This window comes from Lissotriton helveticus, chromosome 8 (assembly GCF_964261635.1).
Source record: "Lissotriton helveticus chromosome 8, aLisHel1.1, whole genome shotgun sequence".
Taxonomy (NCBI): Eukaryota; Metazoa; Chordata; class Amphibia; order Caudata; family Salamandridae; genus Lissotriton; species Lissotriton helveticus.
The window spans coordinates 163,498,856-163,523,845 of NC_136069.1; the positions used below are offsets into that span (position 1 = coordinate 163,498,856).

At 42.8% G+C, this 24,990-nt stretch overlaps 1 protein-coding gene across 1 annotated transcript in view; it reads left to right on the top strand.

The window, feature by feature from the left end:
* DSCAM (DS cell adhesion molecule) overlaps window positions 1-24,990 on the top strand; it is a 959,122-nt gene that overhangs the window by 144,310 nt on the left and 789,822 nt on the right. Inside the window, exons 2-3 of the mRNA XM_078656818.1 lie at window positions 7,763-8,080; window positions 18,525-18,671. Coding sequence (XP_078512944.1) covers window positions 7,763-8,080; window positions 18,525-18,671 — 465 coding nt within the window. The remainder of the gene's footprint in view (window positions 1-7,762; window positions 8,081-18,524; window positions 18,672-24,990) is intronic.

Genomic DNA, 24,990 nt, shown 5'->3' on the forward strand with positions numbered 1-24,990 from the left:
TAGATCCTGATTATGATTTGAGTAGAGCGGTATCCCCGGGTGGGATACCAGCTCCTCTCAATTATAGGTAACCCAGAGTTCCCACACCCAGATTATCCGGGTGCAAGAACACCAATCCTGCTTCTAAATGGCTGGGGAAATCCAGTCGGTAAAATCACTCTGGCAATGGGCTTCAAATAAAGTCCAGACCCAGTGTCTGGTCTTTGGGTGACCCCCCTTCTAGGCAAGGGTTGAATGTAAAAGAGCCCTATCGCATTTATCCAAAGTGTTACTGAATACTGAATAAAGTTCAAAAATGTAATTACATTCTCTGGCCAACCAGTCACACACCTTCCTGCTTCACTCTGTCACCACCCTGAAAATCTACATTTTCCGTAATCCTGCCCCTCAAAGTCCTCAATGAAGAATCCCAGGCCACCCTCGGTAGAGATTGTGAAAATCTTCTGGTTCCACTCCTCCTAATCGCTTTCTACTTGCAGCCAACATCATCAACTTCTATATTTACACTGGGATAGTGATGCAGACTAAAAAAGGTGCAAGTCGAAGAGCAAGAAGAACATGAATTAGAGCTTTGTGGTGAGATGCTGGAACGGCTGGTGGGCGAGGCACAGGAGGAGAGGGGCCACAGACCAGTGTCCTCTGGAGCAGCAGTGTGTATATAGAGTCCTAAATGCCAGGGGTGTAACAAATGCCCCCGCAGCCCCGCAGTGTGGGGCCCCCGAGCTCCAGGGGGCCCCCTCAGCAAAGTATGCTGGCATGAGAGCTCCTGAGTGAGCCCAGAAGGGGGCCCTCCATGTACTTTGAAGGGGTCCTCCTCGAGTTTCGTTACGCCAGTGCTAAATGCAAACGATGGGGCTCAGCGAGGGCATGCGAGCTCCGGGCATGGCTCTAGGAGATATTTGCAGGGCCTGTGGGCGTGGGATGAGTTGGTATGTGTTTTCGTGCAAATCGATGGAACGATCCCCGCAAGTATTGTTTGGTCGAGGTCCACAGGAACTGTGTATTGTACCTGTGCAGTAATGGTGGAATGTTACACTGTTGACATGTTGATGTTGTACATGTCTTTTGTTTATAAACTTGAAATAAAAAACATTTAAAAAGAACACTGGGATAGTGCTCTTTACTTTGAGCAGTCTTTGCTCAAAACCTTGCAGATACAATTAAAAAAATAAACCTTAAATTTGACCATCACTACATTTAATGCTTATCATCTTGGATTTGGAGGTTGCGTTAAAGATGTAATACTCATAGCTCTGCTGCACATACAACATTAATATCAAGCCAAAAGGCCTGCATCCCAAGAGACCACTGGACCCAAATGCATAGACACAATAAAGGTAGTTAGGAAGGCAGGAACAGACCTAAACAGACCATATTAATGAAGGTTAATCTTTTAAGATTCTAATAAACCCTCTGCTCTCTACCTACAAAGCTAGACATCCTTTCCTTGTCCAACAAAAGCTCTGGACTTTCCTCAAGAATGTTGGAATTATGTCCTGCCAAATCGATCCAGATCCCAAATAAACAATCTTGTAGTTTAACCAACGGAGACGAAGTCTTCCCTCAAAATTGTTCTCCTGCATGGTCAATGATATCATTGTCTATACAATGTCTTTCACTTAGGACCACTAGCCTATTAACAGAAAGTGATATGTCCAAAAACACCTCAATACAAAAGACAGGATCTACTCTGTGGCCTCCTTTAAAATACTTACTACTGACACTCCAAACATGTATGCCTAGGAGAGTGAAGCCTCTCAGACCAGACCTAAATTCTCTTGAATAAGTTGCCTTATTACATCAGCCTCGTTCCTCCTCCCAATTCAGGAATGTTCTCAGGAAATGTGACCTCTCACAAGATCTATAAAGCACAAAACCTGTACATTCCTTACCAATCCTACGACTAAGGACAGGTCACCACTGGGAACAAAGCCAAGGACATAGTCTTAATTGTCTATAAGCACAGAGCAACGTGAGTGTATTCTTTAGTTCTTGAGGTATGACTAGTATATGAAGAGCATGACGTTTCTACATTACACATGCACATATTGTTCCAAATTTACCAATTAGCAATTTTCATTTGAGTGATTTCCTTTGAACCTCTGAATTTCCAGTATTTATCTTGGAATACCTTGGAATATCATTTACCATGCCAATAAAACTGGAACTCTAATTGCAATAGATTAAATCTGATAGTGATATGTGAAATATGATATTTGTACAGTACTCTAAGATTTACAAGTATCCAGGCCTTTGGCCAGAGAAGCTTTGCTAGGGGTACATGCCAATAATAATGTAAAATGCCAGCCTTTGAGCAATATGTTAGGTCTTTGGGTTTTCACTTCCACGCACAACTTTGGCCTGATATAGATGACATAAAATTAATAAGAGGTAATGCAAACTTTATAGTGGAAGTGAAAGATAATTATTCTATTTCTCTGCCAACCAAAGTCTATAGTTTTTAGAAACATAACAAGAGCATTTTGCAAAAAGAACAGATGATGGACGGAATGATGAACCAATCAAACATTCACCCCAAGTCACAAATCTGGGTAAATTCATAATTTTTTTGTACACCACGCCATTCCAGCCATATACAAATCAGCCTTGATTGACCCTACTCCCCCTGGGAACAGTCCAGCGCGAACTGTGAGGCCAGGTCATTCCTGGACCAGAAACAAGCATCCTGGGACCGGTTTCTGGGTTTTACCACTCATCAGCCAGGCTAGCTTGAATTTGGTGGTGTATTAAGCATGGGACCCACGTCTGGGCATACCGGTCCCACTTAGGGTTATAAATGCAAAAAGAACAGGTGATGGATGGAATGTTGAACCACTCAAACGTTGACCCGCAGTCACAGATCTGGTTTAAATCTATTGTTTCTTTGCACGCCACTCCATTCCAGTTTAGACCCAGTCATATGTAAATCAGTCTTGACCCTGCTCCTCATGGAACACTTCAGCCTGAACTGCCAGGCCAGGTCTTCTCTGGATCAGAAACAAGCATCCTGACACTGGTTTCTGTGTTTCACCCCTCATCAGCCAGGCTAGCTTGTATCTGGTGGCGTAGCGAGCATGGAACCCACGTCTGGGCATACCCTTGCCACTAAGGGTGACAAATGAAAAAAGAACAGATGATGGACTGAATGCTGAACCAATCAAACATTCACCCCCAGTCAAAGATCTGGGTCAAATCCATATTTTTTTGCATGCCACACCATTCCAGTTTAGACCCAGCCATATGTAAATCAGTCTTGACCCTGTTCCCCATGGGAACAGTTCAGCCCGAACTGCCAGGCCAGGTCTTCCCTGGACAAGACACAAGCATGCTGGGACTGGTTTCGGGGTTTCACCCTCATCAGCCAGGCTAGCTTGAGTCTGGTGGCGTAGTGAGTATGGGACCCACGTCTGGGCATATATTTTCCCACTTAGGGCGACAAATGCAAAAAGAACAAATTCTGAACCAATAAAACATTTACCCCCAGTAACAGATCTGGGTTAAATCCATCGTTTTTTGCACTCCACTCCATTCCAGTTTCCAGCATAATACTAACAGCTATAGAATTACATTTTTAAATAACAAAACAGAAGAACGTTTTGTGCTATTTATTTTATTGTGCTTGACCCACAAGTGCAAGCAGAAGGCCACAGAATTAGTTAATAAACGTATGGTTGAGTAGTCCAAGCAACCATAAGGCTTGGAGAAACAACTCCACCTGATCTGTCCAAGTCAAGGCAGATGTCTGTGTTATTTTATGGTACTGGTTTAGCACAGTCAAACCTTGTTAAAGCTCATTAGTGCTTTCTTCATCTGCCAGCCTTTTCTGGGGAACTGGAGGAATCCTTGTTGGATAGTCATGATGATGTTTTACAGTGTTTGCTTGTGTGGTTAGCAGAGAGTGTTAAGTGTTTAGTTTTACAATGGTTTGCTTGAGTTACTGTGGAAGAAAAAAACGGTTCAGTCTAGTATGATCTTTGCGGTGTTTTATGTGTGTTTCTTCCCTTGGTAAGCGATCAACAGTCCATTGTTCAGTTACAGCACAGGGTTTTTTATATACATCTGCATTCCAATCCACGTCAGTGTCTTGGGATGTGTTGTATGCATTAGGCGTATGAAACATGTATCTGTCTGTTTCTATGTTGTATGTTGATGTTGTCTCTGACTACCACTGATTTGGTAGCACTATATTAATTATGTGGCTATGGTGCTGTGCACTTGATGGTGAGAGGGGTCCGTGTAACATATGATATTAGCCTGAATATATGTGTGTGAGACTGGTACAACAGTATGGTGTTATATCTGGGCTTTGCAAAATTTCATACAGAATATTACATCATTTCAGTTAAGGAAAGCATGTGGCTTGTGCTTGCCATTCGTTTTTACCACGTGGGAAAGTAATATGCATGAACTTCAGTATTGACGGGAGTCTCCGCCATTGGTGGACATTGGTCTGTCCTGATCACGATCGGGACAGACCCGGAAGACACCAAAGTCAGATTTTCCAACTGTATGGCCTCAGTCAGTAATTGGATGGTTAACAACCACCTGTTACTGAATGCCAGTAAAACAGAGATCATGCTCTTCGGCAATGCGCACAAAGTTTGGACCAATGAATGGTGGCCTCCGGTCCTAGGCCCATGTCCCCCTCCCAAAAAATCAGCACGTAATCTAGGCTTTATCATCAACAACAAGTTGTCCATGGCCGAACACATTAAAACCACTGTGCGCACCAGCTTTGGCATCATGAAAACCCTAAAAAAAATCTTTACGTGGATTCCGCTCTCTTCTCGGATGCCCCTGCTCCAGGGCCTCATTATTAGCCGCTTAGATTACGGCAATGCGTTACTCGCAGGCAGCAACAAGGAACACCTGTCTAAACTCCAGGGACTGCAGAACACGGCAGCCAGATTGGTCCTCAACCTTCCCTCTCGCTCTCATGCAGCTCCCTCTTTGAAAGCCCTCCACTGGTTGCCAGTGAAAAAAAGGATCATCTTTAAAACCTGCTGTATAATTCATAAAACTCTCAACGGTAATGGACCTCTGTACCTCGTAAACAAACTAAGAAGATACACACCTGCCCGAGCCCTCCGCTCTTCCAACAAACGACTTTTAGCTGTACCTAAAGTTCGAACTATCAGAACAGGGAATAGAGCATTCTCCAAACTTGGTCCTGAAACATGGAACTCCATTCCCATTCAGCTACGCGATGAATGCAATCACAGAAGCTTCCGTAAACTCTTGAAAACTTGGCTCTTCCGGCAGGAGTGAGTCACCGTTTCAACCCCTTCACACCCGCTGGCGCTGTGAGACCTACGGGTGATACTGGTGCCTAACAAATATCAAATACAGTACAATACAAGGGAAAAAAACACCTCATCTATGTCCAAGTGGTGCACTTTTTATTGTTCTACCACATTGTTCAACCCCAACCAAAATGGATTTAGTTTGATAAAAAATGTTGGCTTCAGTGCTTTTTTGGATGTCCAATGAAAACTCAAATGTCGGGTTTCAGAAGTGTGTTAGGTGTGTGTGGTGTGGACTGTTCATTATATACTGATCAAGAGTTTATGTGGTGAATCTTTGCTTGGTTCGCAAGTGCATCTGTAAAGAGTTATTCTTTGTACCAGATTTGATGTACAAACGTGTGATGTTCATAGCTGACCTTCAGAAGGTTGAGTAGTTCGTCCTGTAGACGAGAAGAAAGGTAAGGATAACAGGCAGAAGAGTTTATTATTAAATTTTTCAAATCAACACCAACTGCCTAGAAGAGGTAAAGCAATAAGTGTGAATAAACCATAACCTAACGTGACACATTGTTGAGAGGTTGATGTTCTGTAAACTAAGATGTGCTGCGAGCTGGACCAGCATGTGGGAGAATGCAGAGGGAGAGGCAATACAAGCTTAACCATGTGGGTAAGGCCAGATCAAGAAAGAGGTTCCAGCGTAACATCATCTGCTATTCCAGGGCGTGCCACATGAGGATGGGCATTTAACCAGTGCAAGAAAGCCAGCCATGTCTGTGTGTTCAACCTCTTGCTTCATCTCCCTAATCAACTTGCCCTAAAAGTCCTCCCAGAAGTGGTGAGGGAGGACCAGACATCAGCAGCACAGTGATTGGGCAAATCCATAATCATACAGATCTCCAGGAGCCAATTCACTCTCTCTGCTATATCTTCAGATATAGTTATGAATTGCAATGGCTGTGGGTTGTATAGTTAAGAATGTAGTAAGTTGTCCTAAAGGATACAGTGAATTCTGCGAAATAATCAACTCCACTGTGTGTTACCATATGTCTGTTATTGTGGCAAGCTGTAGCAAACGATGACAGCACAGCTAAGTTTATGACTTGATGTAACAAAATTATTGTACACTGTAAAAGACTACATTTCGCACAACAAAGCAATTATGGCATTCAGTAACACAGGATTCAATAAGGAATCTCTTACCACATCAAAACATATGCTATGATGCAGCATTTTATTAAGTGTATTGTAACAAAGGGTCCAATTGGTAGGATACATTGTCACCTCATGAACAATGGCCCTGATGCACTACTAGCCCATTCCCAACAAGTGGTTGCAATTTGAACAGTGACTTTTGAGAATGGAATAGTATTTTGTGAACTGGTCTATGTATACATAGATTGATTCACAAATGACCAAATCGTGCAGGGCTGCAAAAGAACCTGCCTAATTAATATTCATTAGGTAGATCACAATTGGCTACCCCTGTGATTGGCTGCAATCACAGGGAGGGTGGCCTGCTAGGCACACCACAGACCACTTTGTTCACTTTTTTTAAGCAGCCCCGTTTGCTTAAAGAAACCAATGATGCTCTGAAAAGAAAACAAAAACAAAAAAACTTCAGAGGGAGCAGGTCCTCTCCTGGACGGTGACAAAACGATTCCAAAGGGAATATGACCTCTTAAGGTGATCCTTTTCCCTGCATGCAGACCAACCAGGGAGTTCGTAACTCACCAGTGGTTTATGATTGCAACTGCAGTCGTAAACAATCGATACATTGCTTTCCGAATCAGAAATAGGACGGGGGCGCTGCTTTCATGCAGCCTCCTATTACCAATTTGAAAATGATCACATTAGTCAATTTACGAACCTGAAAGAATTTTTGGACTCGTAAATGGGCTTTTGTTCATAAAGAACCACCCTTTAGTGGTCGAAACCAGGCGATGTAAGAATCATAGGCTTTGTTATTGCATGCGTGCTTTGTAAATCAGGGCCAATACCCTGTCTGGGAGCAACTGATGTGACCTACTGTGTTACAGGTCATGACATACAACAATTCCAAGGATTGTTGCCTGGTGTACCAAAGGATGTGACGTGCTATAGCAAAGAGACAGACATCGTCATCTATGTATTAAGCATATTGTACTAGAGGAAGTTGCATATTGCATTAAAGGAAATAGTATACTGTAGTAGAACAGAGCAAACGGTACGACAAACTCCTGTAAAAGATAAGTCATACTCAAGCAAGAACCAATACAAGCAGTGCTAATTGTTGGACTAAAGCAAACTGATTTCTGTAGCTAAGGATACAACAGGTTAATAAAGTTAACCGAAAAATGCAAATATAACTTGTACCAACAGTAAACATATATAGTCCTCTACATAATCTGACTTGTGTTTCTGTGGTCAAGGAGCTAAGAATGCATATTGTGTGTTATCTCTTTATATGCAGTACATAAAGTGTGCATTACACTAATGACTGGTGTGTAATACCTTTCATTCTCTTTTTGTCTCGACAGTTTTCAGTGAAGATCTACACGCCAGTTTATATTTTGTCAATGCATCTTTGCAAGAGGTAGTGTTCGCTAGCGCCACAGGGACGCTGGTGCCCTGTCCTGCAGCAGGGATCCCACCGGTGACACTCAGATGGTACCTAGCAACGGGCGAGGAGATCTACGATGTTCCCGGGATCCGCCACGTCCACCTTAATGGCACTCTCCAAATCTTCCCCTTCCCACCTTCAAGCTTTAATAACTTAATCCATGACAATACGTACTATTGCACAGCGGAAAATCCTTCAGGGAAAATCAGAAGTCAGGATGTTCACATCAAGGCTGGTGAGTAGAACTTGGACTCTATCATTTGTACCATAGGCCTATATAACGTGGACGTATTTCCATTCACCTGGCGCTGATAGTTGTGATGGACGGTTTTCTTGTGAATCTTTTCCCCCCTAGCACCTTGAGACCCTCACGGGTGAGTAGCATGCTCTATAAACCACTGATTGATTGACTGATTGATTCTGCTATAACTCTTAGAATTCTGACTGGTATTCTTACAGCTTGAGGAGAATAGGGTGTGCAGGAGATTACTGGGCGTTCTAGATTGCATCCCTCATTATGCTGTTCAGCAGGAACTGGTTTGTCTTATGTTGTGGGTCAGATTAAGCTTGCACCTCTATTACTTTGGGCATCTATATATAGCGATGTGGCATAGATAGCAATCCTATATGCAGACCTATGTTTTGATCCAAACCTCGGTAGGTCCTGAACCTTGTCTGGAACTGGTCACTAACTCTTGGGAGTGCATGCTCCTGGCCACCGTCTGTTTAATGGAAAGCTACAAGTTCAGATTCATTCTTAGATGCCTGAACTTATCCTCAAGAGTGGAGCATTAATCAATGGAATTAGACCATTATTTTGTGTCCCAACAATTGGGATGGTAGGGAACTAGCATAATCTTGGTCTGTTGTGTGGCAATGTTAAAGACACTCTGATACATCAAGCTCTGGACAGCATCTAAAGCAGTGGGTAACATTTCCATGGATCTGTCTGAACCCACATCTCCCTCATTAACACTTAAGATGATCTGGGTGTCACCTGCAATACAACGAAAGTAAGGTAGAACTGGAAAAATAGATTGACCAGTGGATGCAAATATAAAGTAAAAAGAAGCAGAGACAGAGAGCAACCCTGTGGAATACCCAATTAACTATCTCGGGTTGGAAACTAAAAGGGTTCACTGAAACAGTTGGGTCCTACTTTGAAGGAAGATAGAGTCCAGCCGACTACATGAATAGAAAGGGTGGCCGATCAAGGCATGAGTAGGGGATGCTCAACGGTGTCAAGATTCCCAAAATGTCTGCTTATTCAGTTCCTATGCAAGGTCTACTTTTGGTTTTGAGCATTCTCAAAGAGAGTGCCTGTCTCTACAAAAGATTACAATTGAAGAGTAGTTGTTTTTACAAGAAGCTCATCAGTTCAAGCTGAAGATAATCAGACCTTAAACTGGTAGGATATTCAAAGAGGGTTCCTTTGATAAAGTTTTTCCAATAGCATGCTTAAAGTCGTAAGGAATAAGGGTAGTGATGGTGTGCCTTTGTTGTTCCTTCATAGCTTAGTCTGTGCAATAATTGTGGAACTTGCGGATTTGTAATTTGCACATTGATGTGAATACTGTTAATTTTTAGTATGTGTGTCGGCTTTGGGCCTGCTATATGTTTTTTTATTGGATGTAACTCCATTAACATATTTGATGTGTCTTTTAATGGTGATAAAAACCATAATAGTCAAATTGGCATACCTGTGCAACTATGTTCTAATTTAGATGTGGCTAGTGACAGATGGTTTTATGTTAATCTCACATAGTGCTATAAAATAAGAATTCCCAATATCCATAGCTAAATAAAGGTACCTGACCGGATAAGGCTTAGGAGGCACCCAGGAATCTAGAATGGAGACCATGGCAACCACCCATTGGGACACTAGACAATAAACAAGTAGACCAGTACAATTCTGGGAGAGACAGATCTGAGTTAGATGGTTGACCAGTGCAGAGGAATCTCAAGGAAGAATCACAATGCCCTTTCAGAGTTTAATGGAAAACGGAAGCAAAGGAAGGCGCCTTGACGGACCCACAATGGATTTGAAACAAATTTTATCTATAGGGGCATCAGGGATGCTAAATACAGGCAGTTTTCAAATAGTCAATCCCACCCCACCATCCATTCAGTGGCACCCACCTGAAAAGTGCAATTGGCGTCCGATGGTAAATTGGACACCAAGGATGTTATTGGGGACCTGTAGTACCATAGCATAAACTGAAGCACTGGGCTCCCCCTGGAGGAGCAGACATTTAAAAACAGGTGTCCAAAAATGTTTGAGACTCTCACAAATAGCTCAGTAATGGATGCTCCTTCCTGAAGGAGACAGTTACAAAAGTCTTAGGGCCGGGGGCAGTCTCAAAGTATTAGAGGCAACACAAAAATCCAATCCATGATGGATTATTCCTGGGAGCAGGAAGCAAAATACCATGGAATGAACTTAACCTGTCACTTCACATGAAATTTGTGTGGCTTCAGCAATTACTGATTTAGAGTCACAAGCAGTTCCAGGAAGTCAAGCGTAGACTGATTCAACATTACAAGGAAACAAACCTGTTACTTCCCAAAAGGTTTTGGTACCAATCATTGATTCAAAATTGTCTTTTTAAGAGTGCTGTTAAAATACAGAGTGACACTTTGAGCAGACATCTGGCTTCTGCTCCAATGACCCTGATGTCTACCACTGCCTGGGAGTTGGCAGCCTACCGGCATGCATATGATGGTTGAGAAGTCCTCCTGCCATGCAGTCCCACCCTGGTGCCCTTGCTGCTTCCACCTCTGCAATGTGAGTCTACCATCTTTGAACTAGAGCACTCCAGGATGGGGACTACAGGAAGGATGCAGTGGTGGCCTGAGAACTGCCTTTGTACTGGGAACACAAGAAGGCTGCGCTGTGGGAGCACCGTACCAAACAGTCCACCACTGATCCAAAGGTTAAATCAATGTTTGGAATTCATACACTGTGTAATTTCAAACAGTGATTCACAGGCAGGAAAAATATTTGGCAATAATGCTGTGTTCTAAACATTTATTTTTTATTTTTCAGAGTGTATATTAATTTCACATTCATAATCCCATTCTGCAGTCCCCTAGAAAAGTAAACAAGATATGAGTAGACAGCCAACCTGTTTCACCTCTCAGAAGCTTTGTGAAGGCTTTGGCAAAAATCAATAAGTGAAAAATGATGTCGAAATATCTAAGTTAGATTGATAGGTATTTCAAGGTGCTTCTGGTGATGAAAAGGAAGCTTCACCCATGCTTCGTATTGCTGAACATAGTGGTTCTGTTACTGGACCGTAATATCAATGCAGCCTCGGAATCAGTGACCATTTGAAATTCAATAATGTTGATTTAACCTTTTGAGCAGTGGTAACTTAATAAAAAGCTCATTTTTATGCGAGTGGGTTTATTGCTATTTACAGTCTTACCTAAATTGTTTGAGTTAGCTGCCCCTACCCGTTTACCCAGAGTGCAACTACTCAACATGTACCTTACCTTTTCTGTGTAAGTAGTCACTTTTATGTTAGATAGGGCCCCTTTCGCATGTTTACCCCTCCCCCCACACACACTTTTTTTGCCTGGTTTGATATTGTTTCAAAATGCAATGCACAGGTGACAACCAGGTCCCCTGTGCCAGCCAGTGCTCTTTCCCTAAAACAATCTCCCAATTGATACTTCTGCATCCTTTAAGTCTCTAGTAAATGGTACCCTGTGTATCTGAGGTCTGGGAGCTGAAGAGGGTCCCTTGGGACCCCCTCACTGGAGCTTTGCCACTGCCCTTGCAGCCTGCATGTCCCTGTGAGGGAGGAAATGACAAAGTCAACATGGTACCCTGCCTGGGTGCCATGCCAGCTAGCACTGCCTGGCAGCATAGGTAAGCCACCCTTCTATGATGCCTCACAGCTCTAAGGCAGGGTTTACTATACAACCATTCCCCAATATTGTAAGTGTCATGAAACCATAGAGAGTACATGGGCCAGGAACTCGAAAACTCGGGTTCCACATAACCATGATAGCTATACTGAATATAGGAGTGTTTGGTACCAAACTACTCCTTTCTATAAACCCACACTGATGACAGTGTGTGATTTATTGTACCATGTACCTGTAGGGCATCTCATAGGTGCTCCATAAATCCCTACCAACTCTGGTGTGGCCTCTGATCTGCTCTAGGCAGCCAGCCACCACCAGCCATGTGTCTGGACCCATGGTTAGAGAGCCCCTGCTCTCAGGGACCAGAAACAATGCACATTCTTGGTAGAGGTGTCATGACTCCTCGCCCAGATTGGGACAGCGCTCGAAAAGGGGAAGCTTCAAAGGCTTTCCGCCTTGGTAACGCAACCCCCAGCCTCTGTTGCCTGCAGCAGATGGCAGCCCCTGGTTAGCACCCCCCAACCTTGGGTGGGAAAACTGGCAGAAACATTAAAAAAAGATAGAAGGTGTGGCCACCTCTGTGAACCCCACACCTAACGGGGGGGAAGCGAGATGAAGCACATTTTCAGTCCTGGTCATCTTGAAGATGGGGGACCCCTCTAATCAGGGCTAGGCCTATGCGCCCCCCACAGGAGGGTGGCATAATAGAGGGTGTCGTCACCCCAGGTAAGGTGCCCATTGGCCCTACCTGCTACTCCCCTTAAATGCCTCCTAAATTTAGTATTTAGGTGGCTACCCCTGACCGTGCCCTCAGATCTGCAACAACCTAAGAAGCAAGAAGATAACCCTGCAGAGAAGACTGAAGACAACAACGGCCTTGTCCCCAGCCCTAATGGCCTGTCTCCAGCTTCTGAGACCGTCTTGCAGCCAGCAACCTCTGAAACCCCGGGAGGACTGCTGCCTTTGACAAAGACTCCATTCTCCCGTGGACAGCGTACCTGTCCAAGAAGAAACAAACTCCAAGAACCTCCACAGGAAGTACCCATCCTGGTCGACATGACTCTCTGCTGCAAAACAACTGCAACAAACACCGCAGTTGAGCACCGACACTGGTGTTGACCTGACTCACTGCTACCTGAGAACTCCCAAAGACCACAGTGGTTAAGGAACAGCAATTGTGTCAACGCAACTCTACCCTGCTCGAAGAACGACCTGCAACTGGACGACTTCCATGACCTTGAGGGATCCTCTAGGCCCCATGACCCGAGTTGCCCACAGCTCCGGGACCGAGAGCCTGTACCCCCCTGGTAGTGGCCCTGCCGGTCACCTTCTGCACCGCCTGCCCGACCGCAATTTCTCCAAGAAGATCTGGTAACGATCAGCCACTAACCAAACTACAGCCATTGACTGCCAGCGGCTGCAACCCGGTAACTGTGTTGGCCTTCTGCTGAAACCTATCCCGCTCATTGCCCCCTCTGATTGCAAGGGTAAAAACCATCACCAGTATCGACCGGCGTGGCGAAGATAGTGAAATCTGCACCGTACGGGTGCCCTAGTCACCCACGACCGACCCTGCACTCTGTGTTGGTCTAATCACCTGAGGACTGGAATGGTAATTTGCATACTCACTTCATATATCCCTCACTTGATTCCCTCTTCAACTGTTCAAATATCGCACTGTCGATTTTTTTGAACGTGAAAAGTAGCTTTCCTCGAAACTTACTTACTTTAAGCAACAAAGACTTAGTCTTAAAAATAAAATACCAAACAGGTATACTTTTATAAAATTGGTCTGGATCTCCTTCTTGACCATACTTCTTGACCAGACTACTACCAATAAAGCCCAGTGGGTTCTACATTGAGCCTTGTACACTTTTGGAGAACCCCTGGACTCTATGCGCAATATTACCACCGAGTGAGAATATCACATACAGAGCCGGCTACCTACAGATAGAGGTTTGCCATGGCTCACCATATAGTTTCTCACAGTACAGGTAGGTACTGTGAATCCTCGACTATAGAGAGCAGAATATGAACATACAAAAAAATATGATACAAAATGTAACGAACAAAAGAGCTAAAATGTATCAGTGCTTCAAATGCTAATGCAGTCCATTAACTGACCAATCAATAAACTCACAGAGGGCTCTAACAGGTAAAAATGCCTACTTTCCATGGATCTAAAGCTTGGTAGATAATGTTGTTTCACATTCAATAACAAAGTGACTCTCTCGGTGTCTTTTAAATACTCAGACAAATACAACTCCCAAAAGAGTCTGTCATTTTTGGGGTAAAGGCATAAAAGAGCAGAAAAACGTACAAAGTTGTCCAATTTGTCACACAGGTGCGGGTGCTATAATTGTTTGTGTGTTCACTCCCAGACATGATACATTTTCTTCCCCTCTGAGCTTTTATTTTTAGGAACGCATTATCCACGCCTGGTACACTATGCGTTATTCCTATACCTGATATGGATGTGCACATCTCACTGTCTGTTTCCATTTTACTCTCTTCTTCTACATCTGAGGCTAACTCGATCTTTTTGGGGGGCTCGTTCACCGTATCTTGGCAACTCTCTTTTTTTCTCATCTGAATCTTTCTCCGTCAGTCTCTCTATCTCTGAACCTCTCTTCAACTCTGCTTCCCCAACTCTTGCTCACTCCCTTTCTCCTACTACCGCTCTTTCCTTTGCTTTCTCTCTCTTGCTCACTTTCACCATTGTTTCTGTTTGAAGCTCTACTTCACACTTTTACTCTCTCCCTTTCTTTCTCTCGCTCTCTCTGTCTCTGTCTCCCACATGTAGACCCTGTGGGCCTTGGAGAAACAAGGTGGTTTTGGGGCCCTGTTAGGTGGCACCACAGGCAGACAGAAGCAGAGAAAAGCTCTTTGGGAATGGTAGGGTGGCAGCCTTAGAGGGCAGCCTCTTCAAGAGTACCTTCAAATTCAGCTTTTGGAGTTACAGGGTTTTGAGGCAACACCAGACAGGAATAAAACAAGTGCTGGAGTTCAGTGACAAGCAGGAATGAACGACAGCTCCATAAACATGCCAGTATTTCTAGTTGCCTATGAGGCTGTGCTATATTAACATGTGCGCGAGGTCCTCCCAGAATGATGCACCCCAGTCTTGAAAGACAACCCACGTAATGATGCCTGTTTTTGTTTTGATGCCTGCAAGATATACAATTTGAACACTCATCTATCAACAGAGTTCTGTGCAGACAAGACAATATGATGCTTGGACTTACATGAGACGGAGGGAATGTGTACATGCCTAGTGTTTCTTGTCACCTGGCATATAGAGAAGAGGCATTGTTCTGCTTCTTACATCTGCTCCCAAGGAAGTCATTATTTCAGAGACACTGTACACCGCATACAAATAGGAGCAGGATTGGGGCTCCTCAGATGTGCAGCCCGTGCAGTTCTACATTCTCTCTGCCTAATGACAGAAGGAATCAAGCTCTTGAAACTGGCTGTCAGTCAAGCCTTCAGCAATGTTCTTTTCATTTCACTTTTATCTTGTGTTTGGAATAGAACGCGGAAAAAACACATTTCATGCTTGCCTGCTGACACATACAAGGGGCTGTGAAAATCAGGCTGGAACAAAATGAACTCGCCTGAGTCAAGCAAAAAATGTCTGCAAAAAAAACCTTTGAACGGGTGAATGAGGGAAAATAGACGCATGCACTCTTAAATGTCAGCAGAATAGAGCATTTTTAGGGAAAGTTAGATTCGTTTTAACAGATCAAACAAAATGATGGAATCGAGTGCAACTGTTTGTTTACTTGTTTTGGACATTTGATAGGAATAACTGAAATTTGAATCCCGTCAAACTGACGCGTTCGCCAAAGACATTATTGCGAGCAGGTCGAATCTGATCCCTGTCAGATGTCTGCCTGGGCTCTGGCTCTTCCATACTATGTTTAAGAGGAGCCAGAGTCAAGTCAAGCCACATTTTTCTGTTTGTGCATTGCCCAGTGGCCGCCGGTATGGTACAGGTGTGGCGGGTGGAGGTTCTGGAAAAAAAAGCACTTACCCGATCCCCGCATCTCTCCTAAGTCTCTACCATGTCGTGTCTCCTTTGTGCGTCTTCCAGGAAGCACCCAGGCTCCCCTGAGCCAATAACAATGCAGCGTTGTGATTGATAAGCACCTAGGCTCTCCTGAGCCAATCACAAAGCTGCAATGCAATGCAGCGTTGTGATTGGTCTGAGCATCGTGGTCCGGCACTCAGGCAGGGATAGGGAGCCTTGGCACGTTCTCCACCGAGGCTGTAATGCAACCTGCATGAAGAACATGCAAAGTGCGCATGACGGTTTGGCCGAGCCAACATGGCCGGTCAAAAGGGTCATGCGCACTTTAGAGTGTCCCAACCACACCTTCCCCCCAATGTCAGGGTAGCCAAGCCCCACCCTATCCTGACAATGCTAAGACTAAAATGATACTAACTTCAGTTATCATTTTCTTTTACACTGCTCCGTGAGCAGTGGAGCGACGCTCCTCCACCTAAGCAGAGAAGCCGCCACTAAAGTTGCCTACAATACTGTCTTTGGTGAACCTTGACTAGATCTATGCACATTCCCTCTCACTCCGAATTATATGCAGATTAGATAGGTGTGTGTTTGTTTCATCATCAATCCATTTTTAGGCGTGTTTGGCAGCGAACCAAATGCAGGGAGGGGGAGGTGTGGTCACATCTGATTGTGGAATGGGCGATCTGTTGTTCATTCTTATAATATGTGTAGGTGTGTGTCAATCTCCTCTGGGCCGTTTAGGAGGATTCACTTAATCTAAGTTTGTTAACGTGATTTCGGTATTTGCGTTAGGGTTATAGTTTGTATTTTTCATAACTCTACGCAGAGGTGAATTGGAGGCGTGACAATACATCTCCCCCTATTTAAAATTATAAGAGGATTACAATGTCACAGTGACATCTAGGCTGGACTACGCCAATGGCCTCTACTTGGGCTTACATAAATACTTAATACAAAAACTCCAGCTGGTCCAAAATGCGGCTGCGAGACTGCTAATGAGAATTCCATTTAAGCATTCAGTCTCTCAGCATCTTCGATCACTTCATTGGCTGCCAGTTGCCAGCAGAATCAAATTCAAGGCACTCACGCTGGCCTTCAGATCTCTGTTTGGCACCTGCTCAAAATATCTGAAAGCTCGGCTACCGAGATACCTCCAGGCCCGTGCGCTACGTTCCAACTGCCGCGTTCTGCTTGTGGCCCTCAGAGTGAAAAGGGCGAGACTGGGGGGTCGAACTTTTTCGCAAATGTTGCGACATTGTGGAATACATTGCCCCCAGAAATTCAGCACGCCCCTTCTGAAATCTGCTTCAAGCGACTACTAAAAACCTGGCTCTTTACCCAACCGCACTAGGCATCTTCACTTCTGTCCTCTTGGTTGATGGTGTTCTTTCAGCACCGGGACACCTCCTCGTGAGGTAGCTGTTCGCGCTATATAAAATACTGTATTATTATTATTATTATTATTATTAATTTTCAGATGTGGGTATTTTCCCTTTATGATCGGTTTGGGGGGCAGATGGTTACAGGCCTGCAAATGCTAAAGCATGTCCATCAATGTCCAATATGAAGGAGCAAATCATATTGAATGGATTACTTTGCCTTGGACTCTGTAGATGTTTTTTTCACATGAGATTTGAGGCCCTCTTATACATTTCCGTGTGTCATTTGTTCTGTGTTGGCACTATGAGTCATCTCCAAATTCGAAGTAGGTATACCTAGTCCACTGCTCACAAGGTCACTAGCCATTACCCCTGGTGGGAGTTAATGTCATAGATGGTACCAGTGTCATGATGTAGAGTGTGCCCCAGCTGATGGGATTAATGGACTCATTTTGAGTTTGGTGGGAAGTCCATCGGTCTGCCAATGCAGTGGAGTGATTCAGAGTACTGCCCTTGCAGCCTATGTTATCACCAACGCATAATGTAAGGAAAACTAATTAAATTACTAATACAATTACTTTTCGTTTCCTGTACATGTTTATGACTAAGTTAAACTAATTATTTTCCTCCAGACAGAACCTACCATAGCTTAGATTTCAGATACTGTACACATACACGAAGGTCAACCTACACAGAGGTTGAATATTATGCCATGATACTGGTACCTTTCAGGATTCTCTGAGTGTTCATGATGCACTTACTTGGAATTGTCTAGAGTGTGGACTGCTACAACTATACGCAATGTGAGTGAGGGCAGAGGCCTAACATAGGGGCCTATTCGGATGGCGGACGGACCTGCGTGTTTCGATGCACATCGTAATTTGGCTGACGGTGTCTTGCAAACACCGCCACCAAATAGCCCTCCACAACCCGCGGATCAGCGGCGGACGGACCTGTCGTCCTCCGCTGGTCCCACCGCAATCCCACCGCCATCCTAATCTGGAGGTGGGTGTTTTATGTGGCCGGGGCGGTGAATCCGCATCCTCCAGGCCGGCGGTGGCTTCCGCCGGCCCGGAGGATGCGGATTCACCGCCATCCTAAACGGCCCCATAGTGAGATATTCCTGGTATGTGACTGAGAGTGGAAGACAGCATAGTCAGGGGACTACATTATGATGTTTCTCTTTTTGAGCGTGGAGAGAGGATTGTGGTAGAGTTGCATTATAAAAAATAGTGGTCTGCCCGAATTTCCAGTTCATGTACTGTGTGTAATTCAATCCATTCTGTAGGTGTGTTACACTGAAAAAAACTTTAAATTTTTTTTATTTATGAGGTAGTCATAAAAATTTAATGTTTTAATGGGAATTATGCAAATCACCTCTATTTTGCCTTTTTCAGTTTTACGAGAAGCCTACACGGTTCGTGTAGAAGACCAGAAAGCCATGAGGGGCAATGCAGCGGTTTTCAAGTGCATTATCTCCTCCTCTGTGGAGGCCTACATCACGGTTACCTCATGGGAGAAAGACACAGTGAAAGTTGTCTCAGGTAGGCTAGTGTTTCCCTTCCTCCTTCATTCAATGGAATACATCTTTTCTGTGGAGTGTATGGTACCGTACCACACAAACTGATTTGCACCAGATGTATTTGAATTTGTCCACACTAAAACTCGGTGTAATTTTTTTTAATTTGTTAACAGTAAAATGGGCAGTCCTTGATGTTGGCACTATGGTGCCCCAAATAATATATTTTGCATTTTTGCCACTGCCATTTTAGTAAATAACATTTTGCCCAACAGAGTAAGATACTACCAATTGTTTTGTATCACTGATAAGTTTCAGAAATGAAATGTTAAACAGTATTATATGGCCCTCTGACTTCCTATTTTCTTACACTTCTCACATATATTATGTTTTGCCACGGTTAGTCAGTTCTGTTTCTACTCCTGAATATCAAGTACAAGAAAATTGTAGCACACTAATATTGTAGCAACATATTGAGGGAACACTACAGAAAGCTAGGTGCATATAGGGAATTATAGATGTACTATTCCAGACTCCATATATATCGTCAAGCTACATAGAGGTGAAGTTAGGTATACAAAATCTATACATATATATAGTTTTCGTTTTTTTGTCCCTTGGTATTCTTTCCATCATGTTTGTTTTCTATGTTATTCAGTTGTCGATATTCAGTAGTCACAGTCGCACTTTGTCCCTAAAATATGGTGTAAGGTAATGCTAGACTTCTGAATTGATTCTCTTATTACTGTTGAAAGATACCAGAGTTGACTTGACTTGCCTCATTTTGGAATCAGAACTAGTTCATTCAGAATTTTTTAAAATGTATTTCTCTTGTTTTCCTTAGTCTGTTAGAAGGCATTGATACTTGATGGTTTTAGGGGACTATGTTGTGCTGGTAGGATAAGACATGATGACCTTGCCATAAAGCAAAATACCTTTTGTTAATTACGGGACAAAAGACATTAGACTACTAATGAGGGGTGTGGTCTGCACAATTGAGCAGCAGGATCAGGCATTTATTTTTTATAATGTGGGATTGTCTTCATAACTTGTTTTTCGCTATTTTTAAGTAAATATATGTGTTTGAAAGTTAATATCGTTTGAATGCTTAGACCTTGCAATGTTTTCCATTCCTTTATCAATTCTATTTAATATGGATTTGAGTGCAAATCTACGCAAACATATATTATAGATGCCACAATAGACATCAATTAGACGTCAATTTACCAAAACAGCTGAGACTTATCTTGCATAATTTGACCTCTGATGACATCATAGGTTGGCTCTTCAACAGCCCTCAAATTAACCCCTTAAGTGCTGCCGTCGGCCGTTGGACGTCGCGAGCACTACCTTCGTAGTGCTGCGCACGTCCAACCACCGATGAGGCCCCGCCCGTTTTGTGGAAGTGAGATACTGCTGCGAAATCGCGGCCGCGGCAAAGGGGTTAATGCTGAGGTGCATGAAAAGAGCATGGGCCCGATTCACAGAACTAAATTAAGACAAAATCCTAAACTTACTACCATTTTGGTATTCACAGAAGGCACCTACTCATTAATGAGTAAGTGCCTTCTGTGAATACCAAAATGAGTAACTTACTCATCATTTTGATGAGTAAGTGCCTTCTGTGAATACCAAAATGAGTAAGTGCCTTCTATGAATACCAAAATGGTAGTACGTTTAGGATTTTGTCTTAAGTTAGTTCTGTGAATCGGGCCCATGGTGAGAAAACTACAGAAGGTTAACATGGCTCTTGGAGTCCTGCTCAATTTCTATCCCCTGGGGCTACCATCAGGACCTCTGAGACCCAGGGTAGCAAAGGTAGTGCAATGGGGTAGTAGATACAAACTACACCAATTGCCTCTCCCATTAATGCCACAACACAATATCATGTATATCCCAAGCATTTTACGTGCAACCAATGCCCTGCAGATTTTCTATGACTCATTTACTGGGTAACGTTGTTGACGCTTGCAGTGATTTAAAGGCTGTGTGCCATTACTATAACAGTACTTCTGTCTGTGATTTGTTTCTAAGCGAGGGGAGGAAAAAAAACCTTCTTGTTTTATAAAATAATTGCCTTCAGATCTTCTGGTAATCAATACCAGAATAATATGACCATAACCCCAAAGCGGGCTATCGATCCATTGTGCAGCCTCCTGTTCCCTGTGCTGGAAAAAGATGCCAAGGCTCAACAGGAGTATTGAACTGTTTCTCCCTAATGATCAATATGTGAATATTCTGCACAGGGCAGGTTCACTGCTCTGAGTACAAAGTAGTATTTAACAGTTTGCCTTGACTGAATGTGGAGGGATCTGCATTATTAGGAGAGAGAGATTTGCATTATTAGAAAAGAGAGATTCTCATTACTAGGAGAGAGAGATTTCCATCACTCTGAAAGACAGGTAAGCGGCAACATAGATGTGATACATCAGCAAAACCTAATGTTTGGACGCCCCAACAATAAGTCAGTGCTGCCAAGGGGATGCACTGGAGCAGAAATACATGACCGACCAGTTATGCAAAACGGTGCTCTCAAATAACATGCATTTTTAATTTTATTTAATTTATTTTAATGTTATTTTATTTTATGTTGTTGAAGATGAAAAGTAATATTATGTAGCTGGTCGTGTGCAAGGATGTTGTTAAACTATGACATTTTAGGCTTGTGATATGGTTGAAGAAAAAATGCAAATTAAATTGTAAAATATGTAGAATTATATGATGAATATGCATGATAGCTGAGGTGCAGGCAAAAGCGAAGCCAAACACTTGGTAAGCGCTTACAGAGGGATGCTCAAGATTATTTTTTGACGTACAGGTGAATCTCCGACGCAATAGCAGGAGGGTGTCAAGCACAATCACAAAGGACACTGCTGTGTTCTTGTCTTACACTGCATAATAATGGCTGACTGGGTACTATAGACATGCCACAAAAAATAAACACATGCATGTTTTTTCTAAGCCTGTAATTTTACAGTACAAGTCTGGATATGTTGGCATGTGTGTGCATGCATATGTGTGTGCGTGTGCTTGTATGCAAGTGATATGAACAGTAGCGGTCGACAGTAGGAGTTTCTGCAGGGCGGTGACGTGGGCAGGGAGAGGGGCAGGGTGGGGGGTATTAATGTATGGATTACGGAGTTTTATAGGTAAGTAAACATTTAAATAAATAAAACGAATTTTGTTGCACGCACTGCATCACATTTGGTGATTAAGTGCGCGCAACAAAATTCATTTTATTTATTTAAATGTTTACTTACCTGTTAAACTCCGTAATCCATACATTACTACCCCCCACCCTGCCCACGTCACCGCCCTGCAGAAACTCCTACTGCCGACCACTACAGGACATGAACACTGAAGGCCCCACGCATGCATCAGCTGTAACTTTTGACTCCTGCCTGCCTTGTGGAAACCTCTTACATAAACATTAAAAAATGAAATGGATATCACTGTGTATGTCTCTATTGGGGGTAGAATTAGTAAAATCAATTTTTAGTGGATGGTCCCTTAGAAGCCGGTGCTCTTTCCCAGGTGACTTCATCGAGCTGACGGGGCCTCCCAGCCCCAGTGTGCAGGCTGCTCCCTGGCAGAGGAAGACTTCTACCACATGTTCTGGCTTGTCCAAAACTGGGCCCTTTTTGGGAACGAATTGGGGAGGAGCTGTGGTTCTGGGCTGCCAGATTGACCTCACTCCCAGGGCTACTCTGTTGGGCTTATTAGAAGAGGTGGAGGGACAGAGAATGGAACTGACTTTATTGGGGAAGCAACAGTAGTGGCCAAACGGAAAATTGCTCACAAATGGATATCCCCAGAACCCCCTTCAATGGTGGAATGGAAGAGGGGATAGATTGGTTAATCCAGCATAAAACAGCTGGTTTACGAGGTGCGGGTTGCCGCCGAACAGAGAAGATCTGGGGCAAGTGCTGGGACTATCATGCTTTGGCTATGGGGACTTCCTAAATGTATATTAGAATGGTGCCTACTATTTAGTTGTGTGGAAATGGTCATGCTGTGTGTCATCAATGACATTAAATACAATAAAATTGGTTATCAAAAACAAATAAAAAGCTGCTACTCCTAATTTGCTCCCAAGATCCATGAGAGAAGAGATGAGAGTGATGTTGTCAGTAGGTGATTTAACCCCTGCACCCAAATGAACTAATGAATAGTTCCTTACTGGGCTTCTACATGAAAATGGCTTAACTGGGGTGACTGGAGTACACATGCCTGGATGTGAGGTCACTATTCTTCATAACACAGGAAACATTTGTGCATAAATGGGCCCGCATGTTGGGTTTACTGGTTGAACATTGTGATGAGAAAAATGCACATTGTGATGTATAACAATCCATCTTTGAGGATTCGGGACCAGTTTAAAAATTACTCACTTTGAGAGTGCCGCTAGTGAACTCTCACCTTATTTAATGGCCGCTGTAGTTCAGGCAAAGTGGAATTTTTTGAGTTTTGAGTTAATGGTATTTAAATCTTTCATATTTTTTGGTCAGTAATTATATGAGCACTTGCTGCCACGCATTATGGGATGAATGCATTATGAATTCAGGGGGTAAGATAAAGTTATGTCTAGTTGCTAGTCTTCTTTCAGCGGCTCTCCCATTTGCAAATAATTTCAGAATGAAATTTTACACAGAGTTCAATTCTGCTTCGTTGCAGGAGTCACAAATCATATTTTCTCTGCCTGAAATATCGTCTTAAAAGTGAAATTTATAAAGGTTTTAGATGTTCCCCTGAAGAGATTTTGAGATTTTTGTTATTCTTATTTGCTGATCTCTTATTGATGTATTAGCATTTGGTGAATTGAGAATATCTCTGTAAATGGTCCATTCTTTTTCTTAAATATATGGTAACTTTTATCATTAGGCACTCTTTTATACAGTGTATCTGAATAGTTTAATGACTTGTTGTGTATTCATGCACAAATTATTCTGGGAGACATGTTTTGCCATAAACAATTGACTACAAAAAGGTATAAGGATTGAAAATAGATTCATATAATTGTGCCGTACAGATACTTTGATTGAATACAACTTTGGAACTTGTTTGCTAATAATGTCCGCCCTTCTGTGTGTCTTGTAAGCTTGTAATGGCAACATAATAGTACCTGATCATCTACCGAATAAAGTAATATATGTGTTCATTATTAACAAAAAAACTCTAGAAATATAAGGGTACACAACCTAGCAAATTGAAAGGTTAATGTGCTGTAATTACTCAACTGTATGTCCGATTCTTTCTCTTTGAATGTCATATCCCCTCACTTTCAGGACACTATCAGTTTCGATTGTGTCTAGGCTAATTCCTTTTAAATTAACCAAATATTTGCTTTTGATGACTTGCTCAATTTAGGTGGGATCCACAAATATATACTTTGACTCTTTCAATAATTGTGTGACCTAATTAATTTTGTACATATATAAATATATAGAAAAACAAAGGTTAAATTATCCTTATAGTTAAGTGTGATATAAACATCTGTTTTTTTTTTTTAAACCTTAGAAATTCCCTGAAAAAAACGATGGTTAAAGTGACATTATAGGCCCCAATTCAGAAAGGTAAATTGAGAGGAAAGTCAAACTTTAAGACTTACGGTATTCCCAAAGGACGAGTAGTAAATGCCCCTTGTGAATATTGAAAGTCGTTAAGTTCGACTTGCCTCTCAGTTTACCTTTGTATATTGGAGCCATAATTCGGTGGTTATGTTTGTGACAACATTAACGTTGTGAACTAAAAAAAAAAAACGAAAATTTTGCATAACTAACTATAATGTGTGCCCTCGCCATGCACTGCAATTGACCTCACATATTGCATCACTCATTACATGTTTTATGACATAATTTAAGACATTACTGATGAAATCTCAAATGACATCACTGATGATATCGCTGATGACTTATTAAGGCCAAAGCTGCTGCATGCTAAAGAAATACACTTTTTAAATTTTGAAATGTTTTACCTGATGTTTGTTGCATGAGTTACATGACCAACATTTCGAGGGTTCGGTTCATGCAAGTGCTTTTAGAGCTACATTATACACTGAATTCCCAGCGATTACCTTGACTGAGGTTGAAGCATTGATTCGCCAGGTTAAGTCCGGCTGCGGGCTGTATCACAGTGGATGGTTACTAACTTCGTGCAGTGTAATGTAGGAAAAACGGAGGTGATGCTTTTCGGGGCAGCCCCATTGCTATGGACGCCGGATTGGTGGCCATCAGATCTGGGCCCAGATCGTGTTCCAAAGCAGGTGGTGAAGAACTTAGGCATCCGATTGGATCAAGATCTGTCTTTAAAAAATCAAGTAAATCAGACAGCTGGCTCTTGTTTTC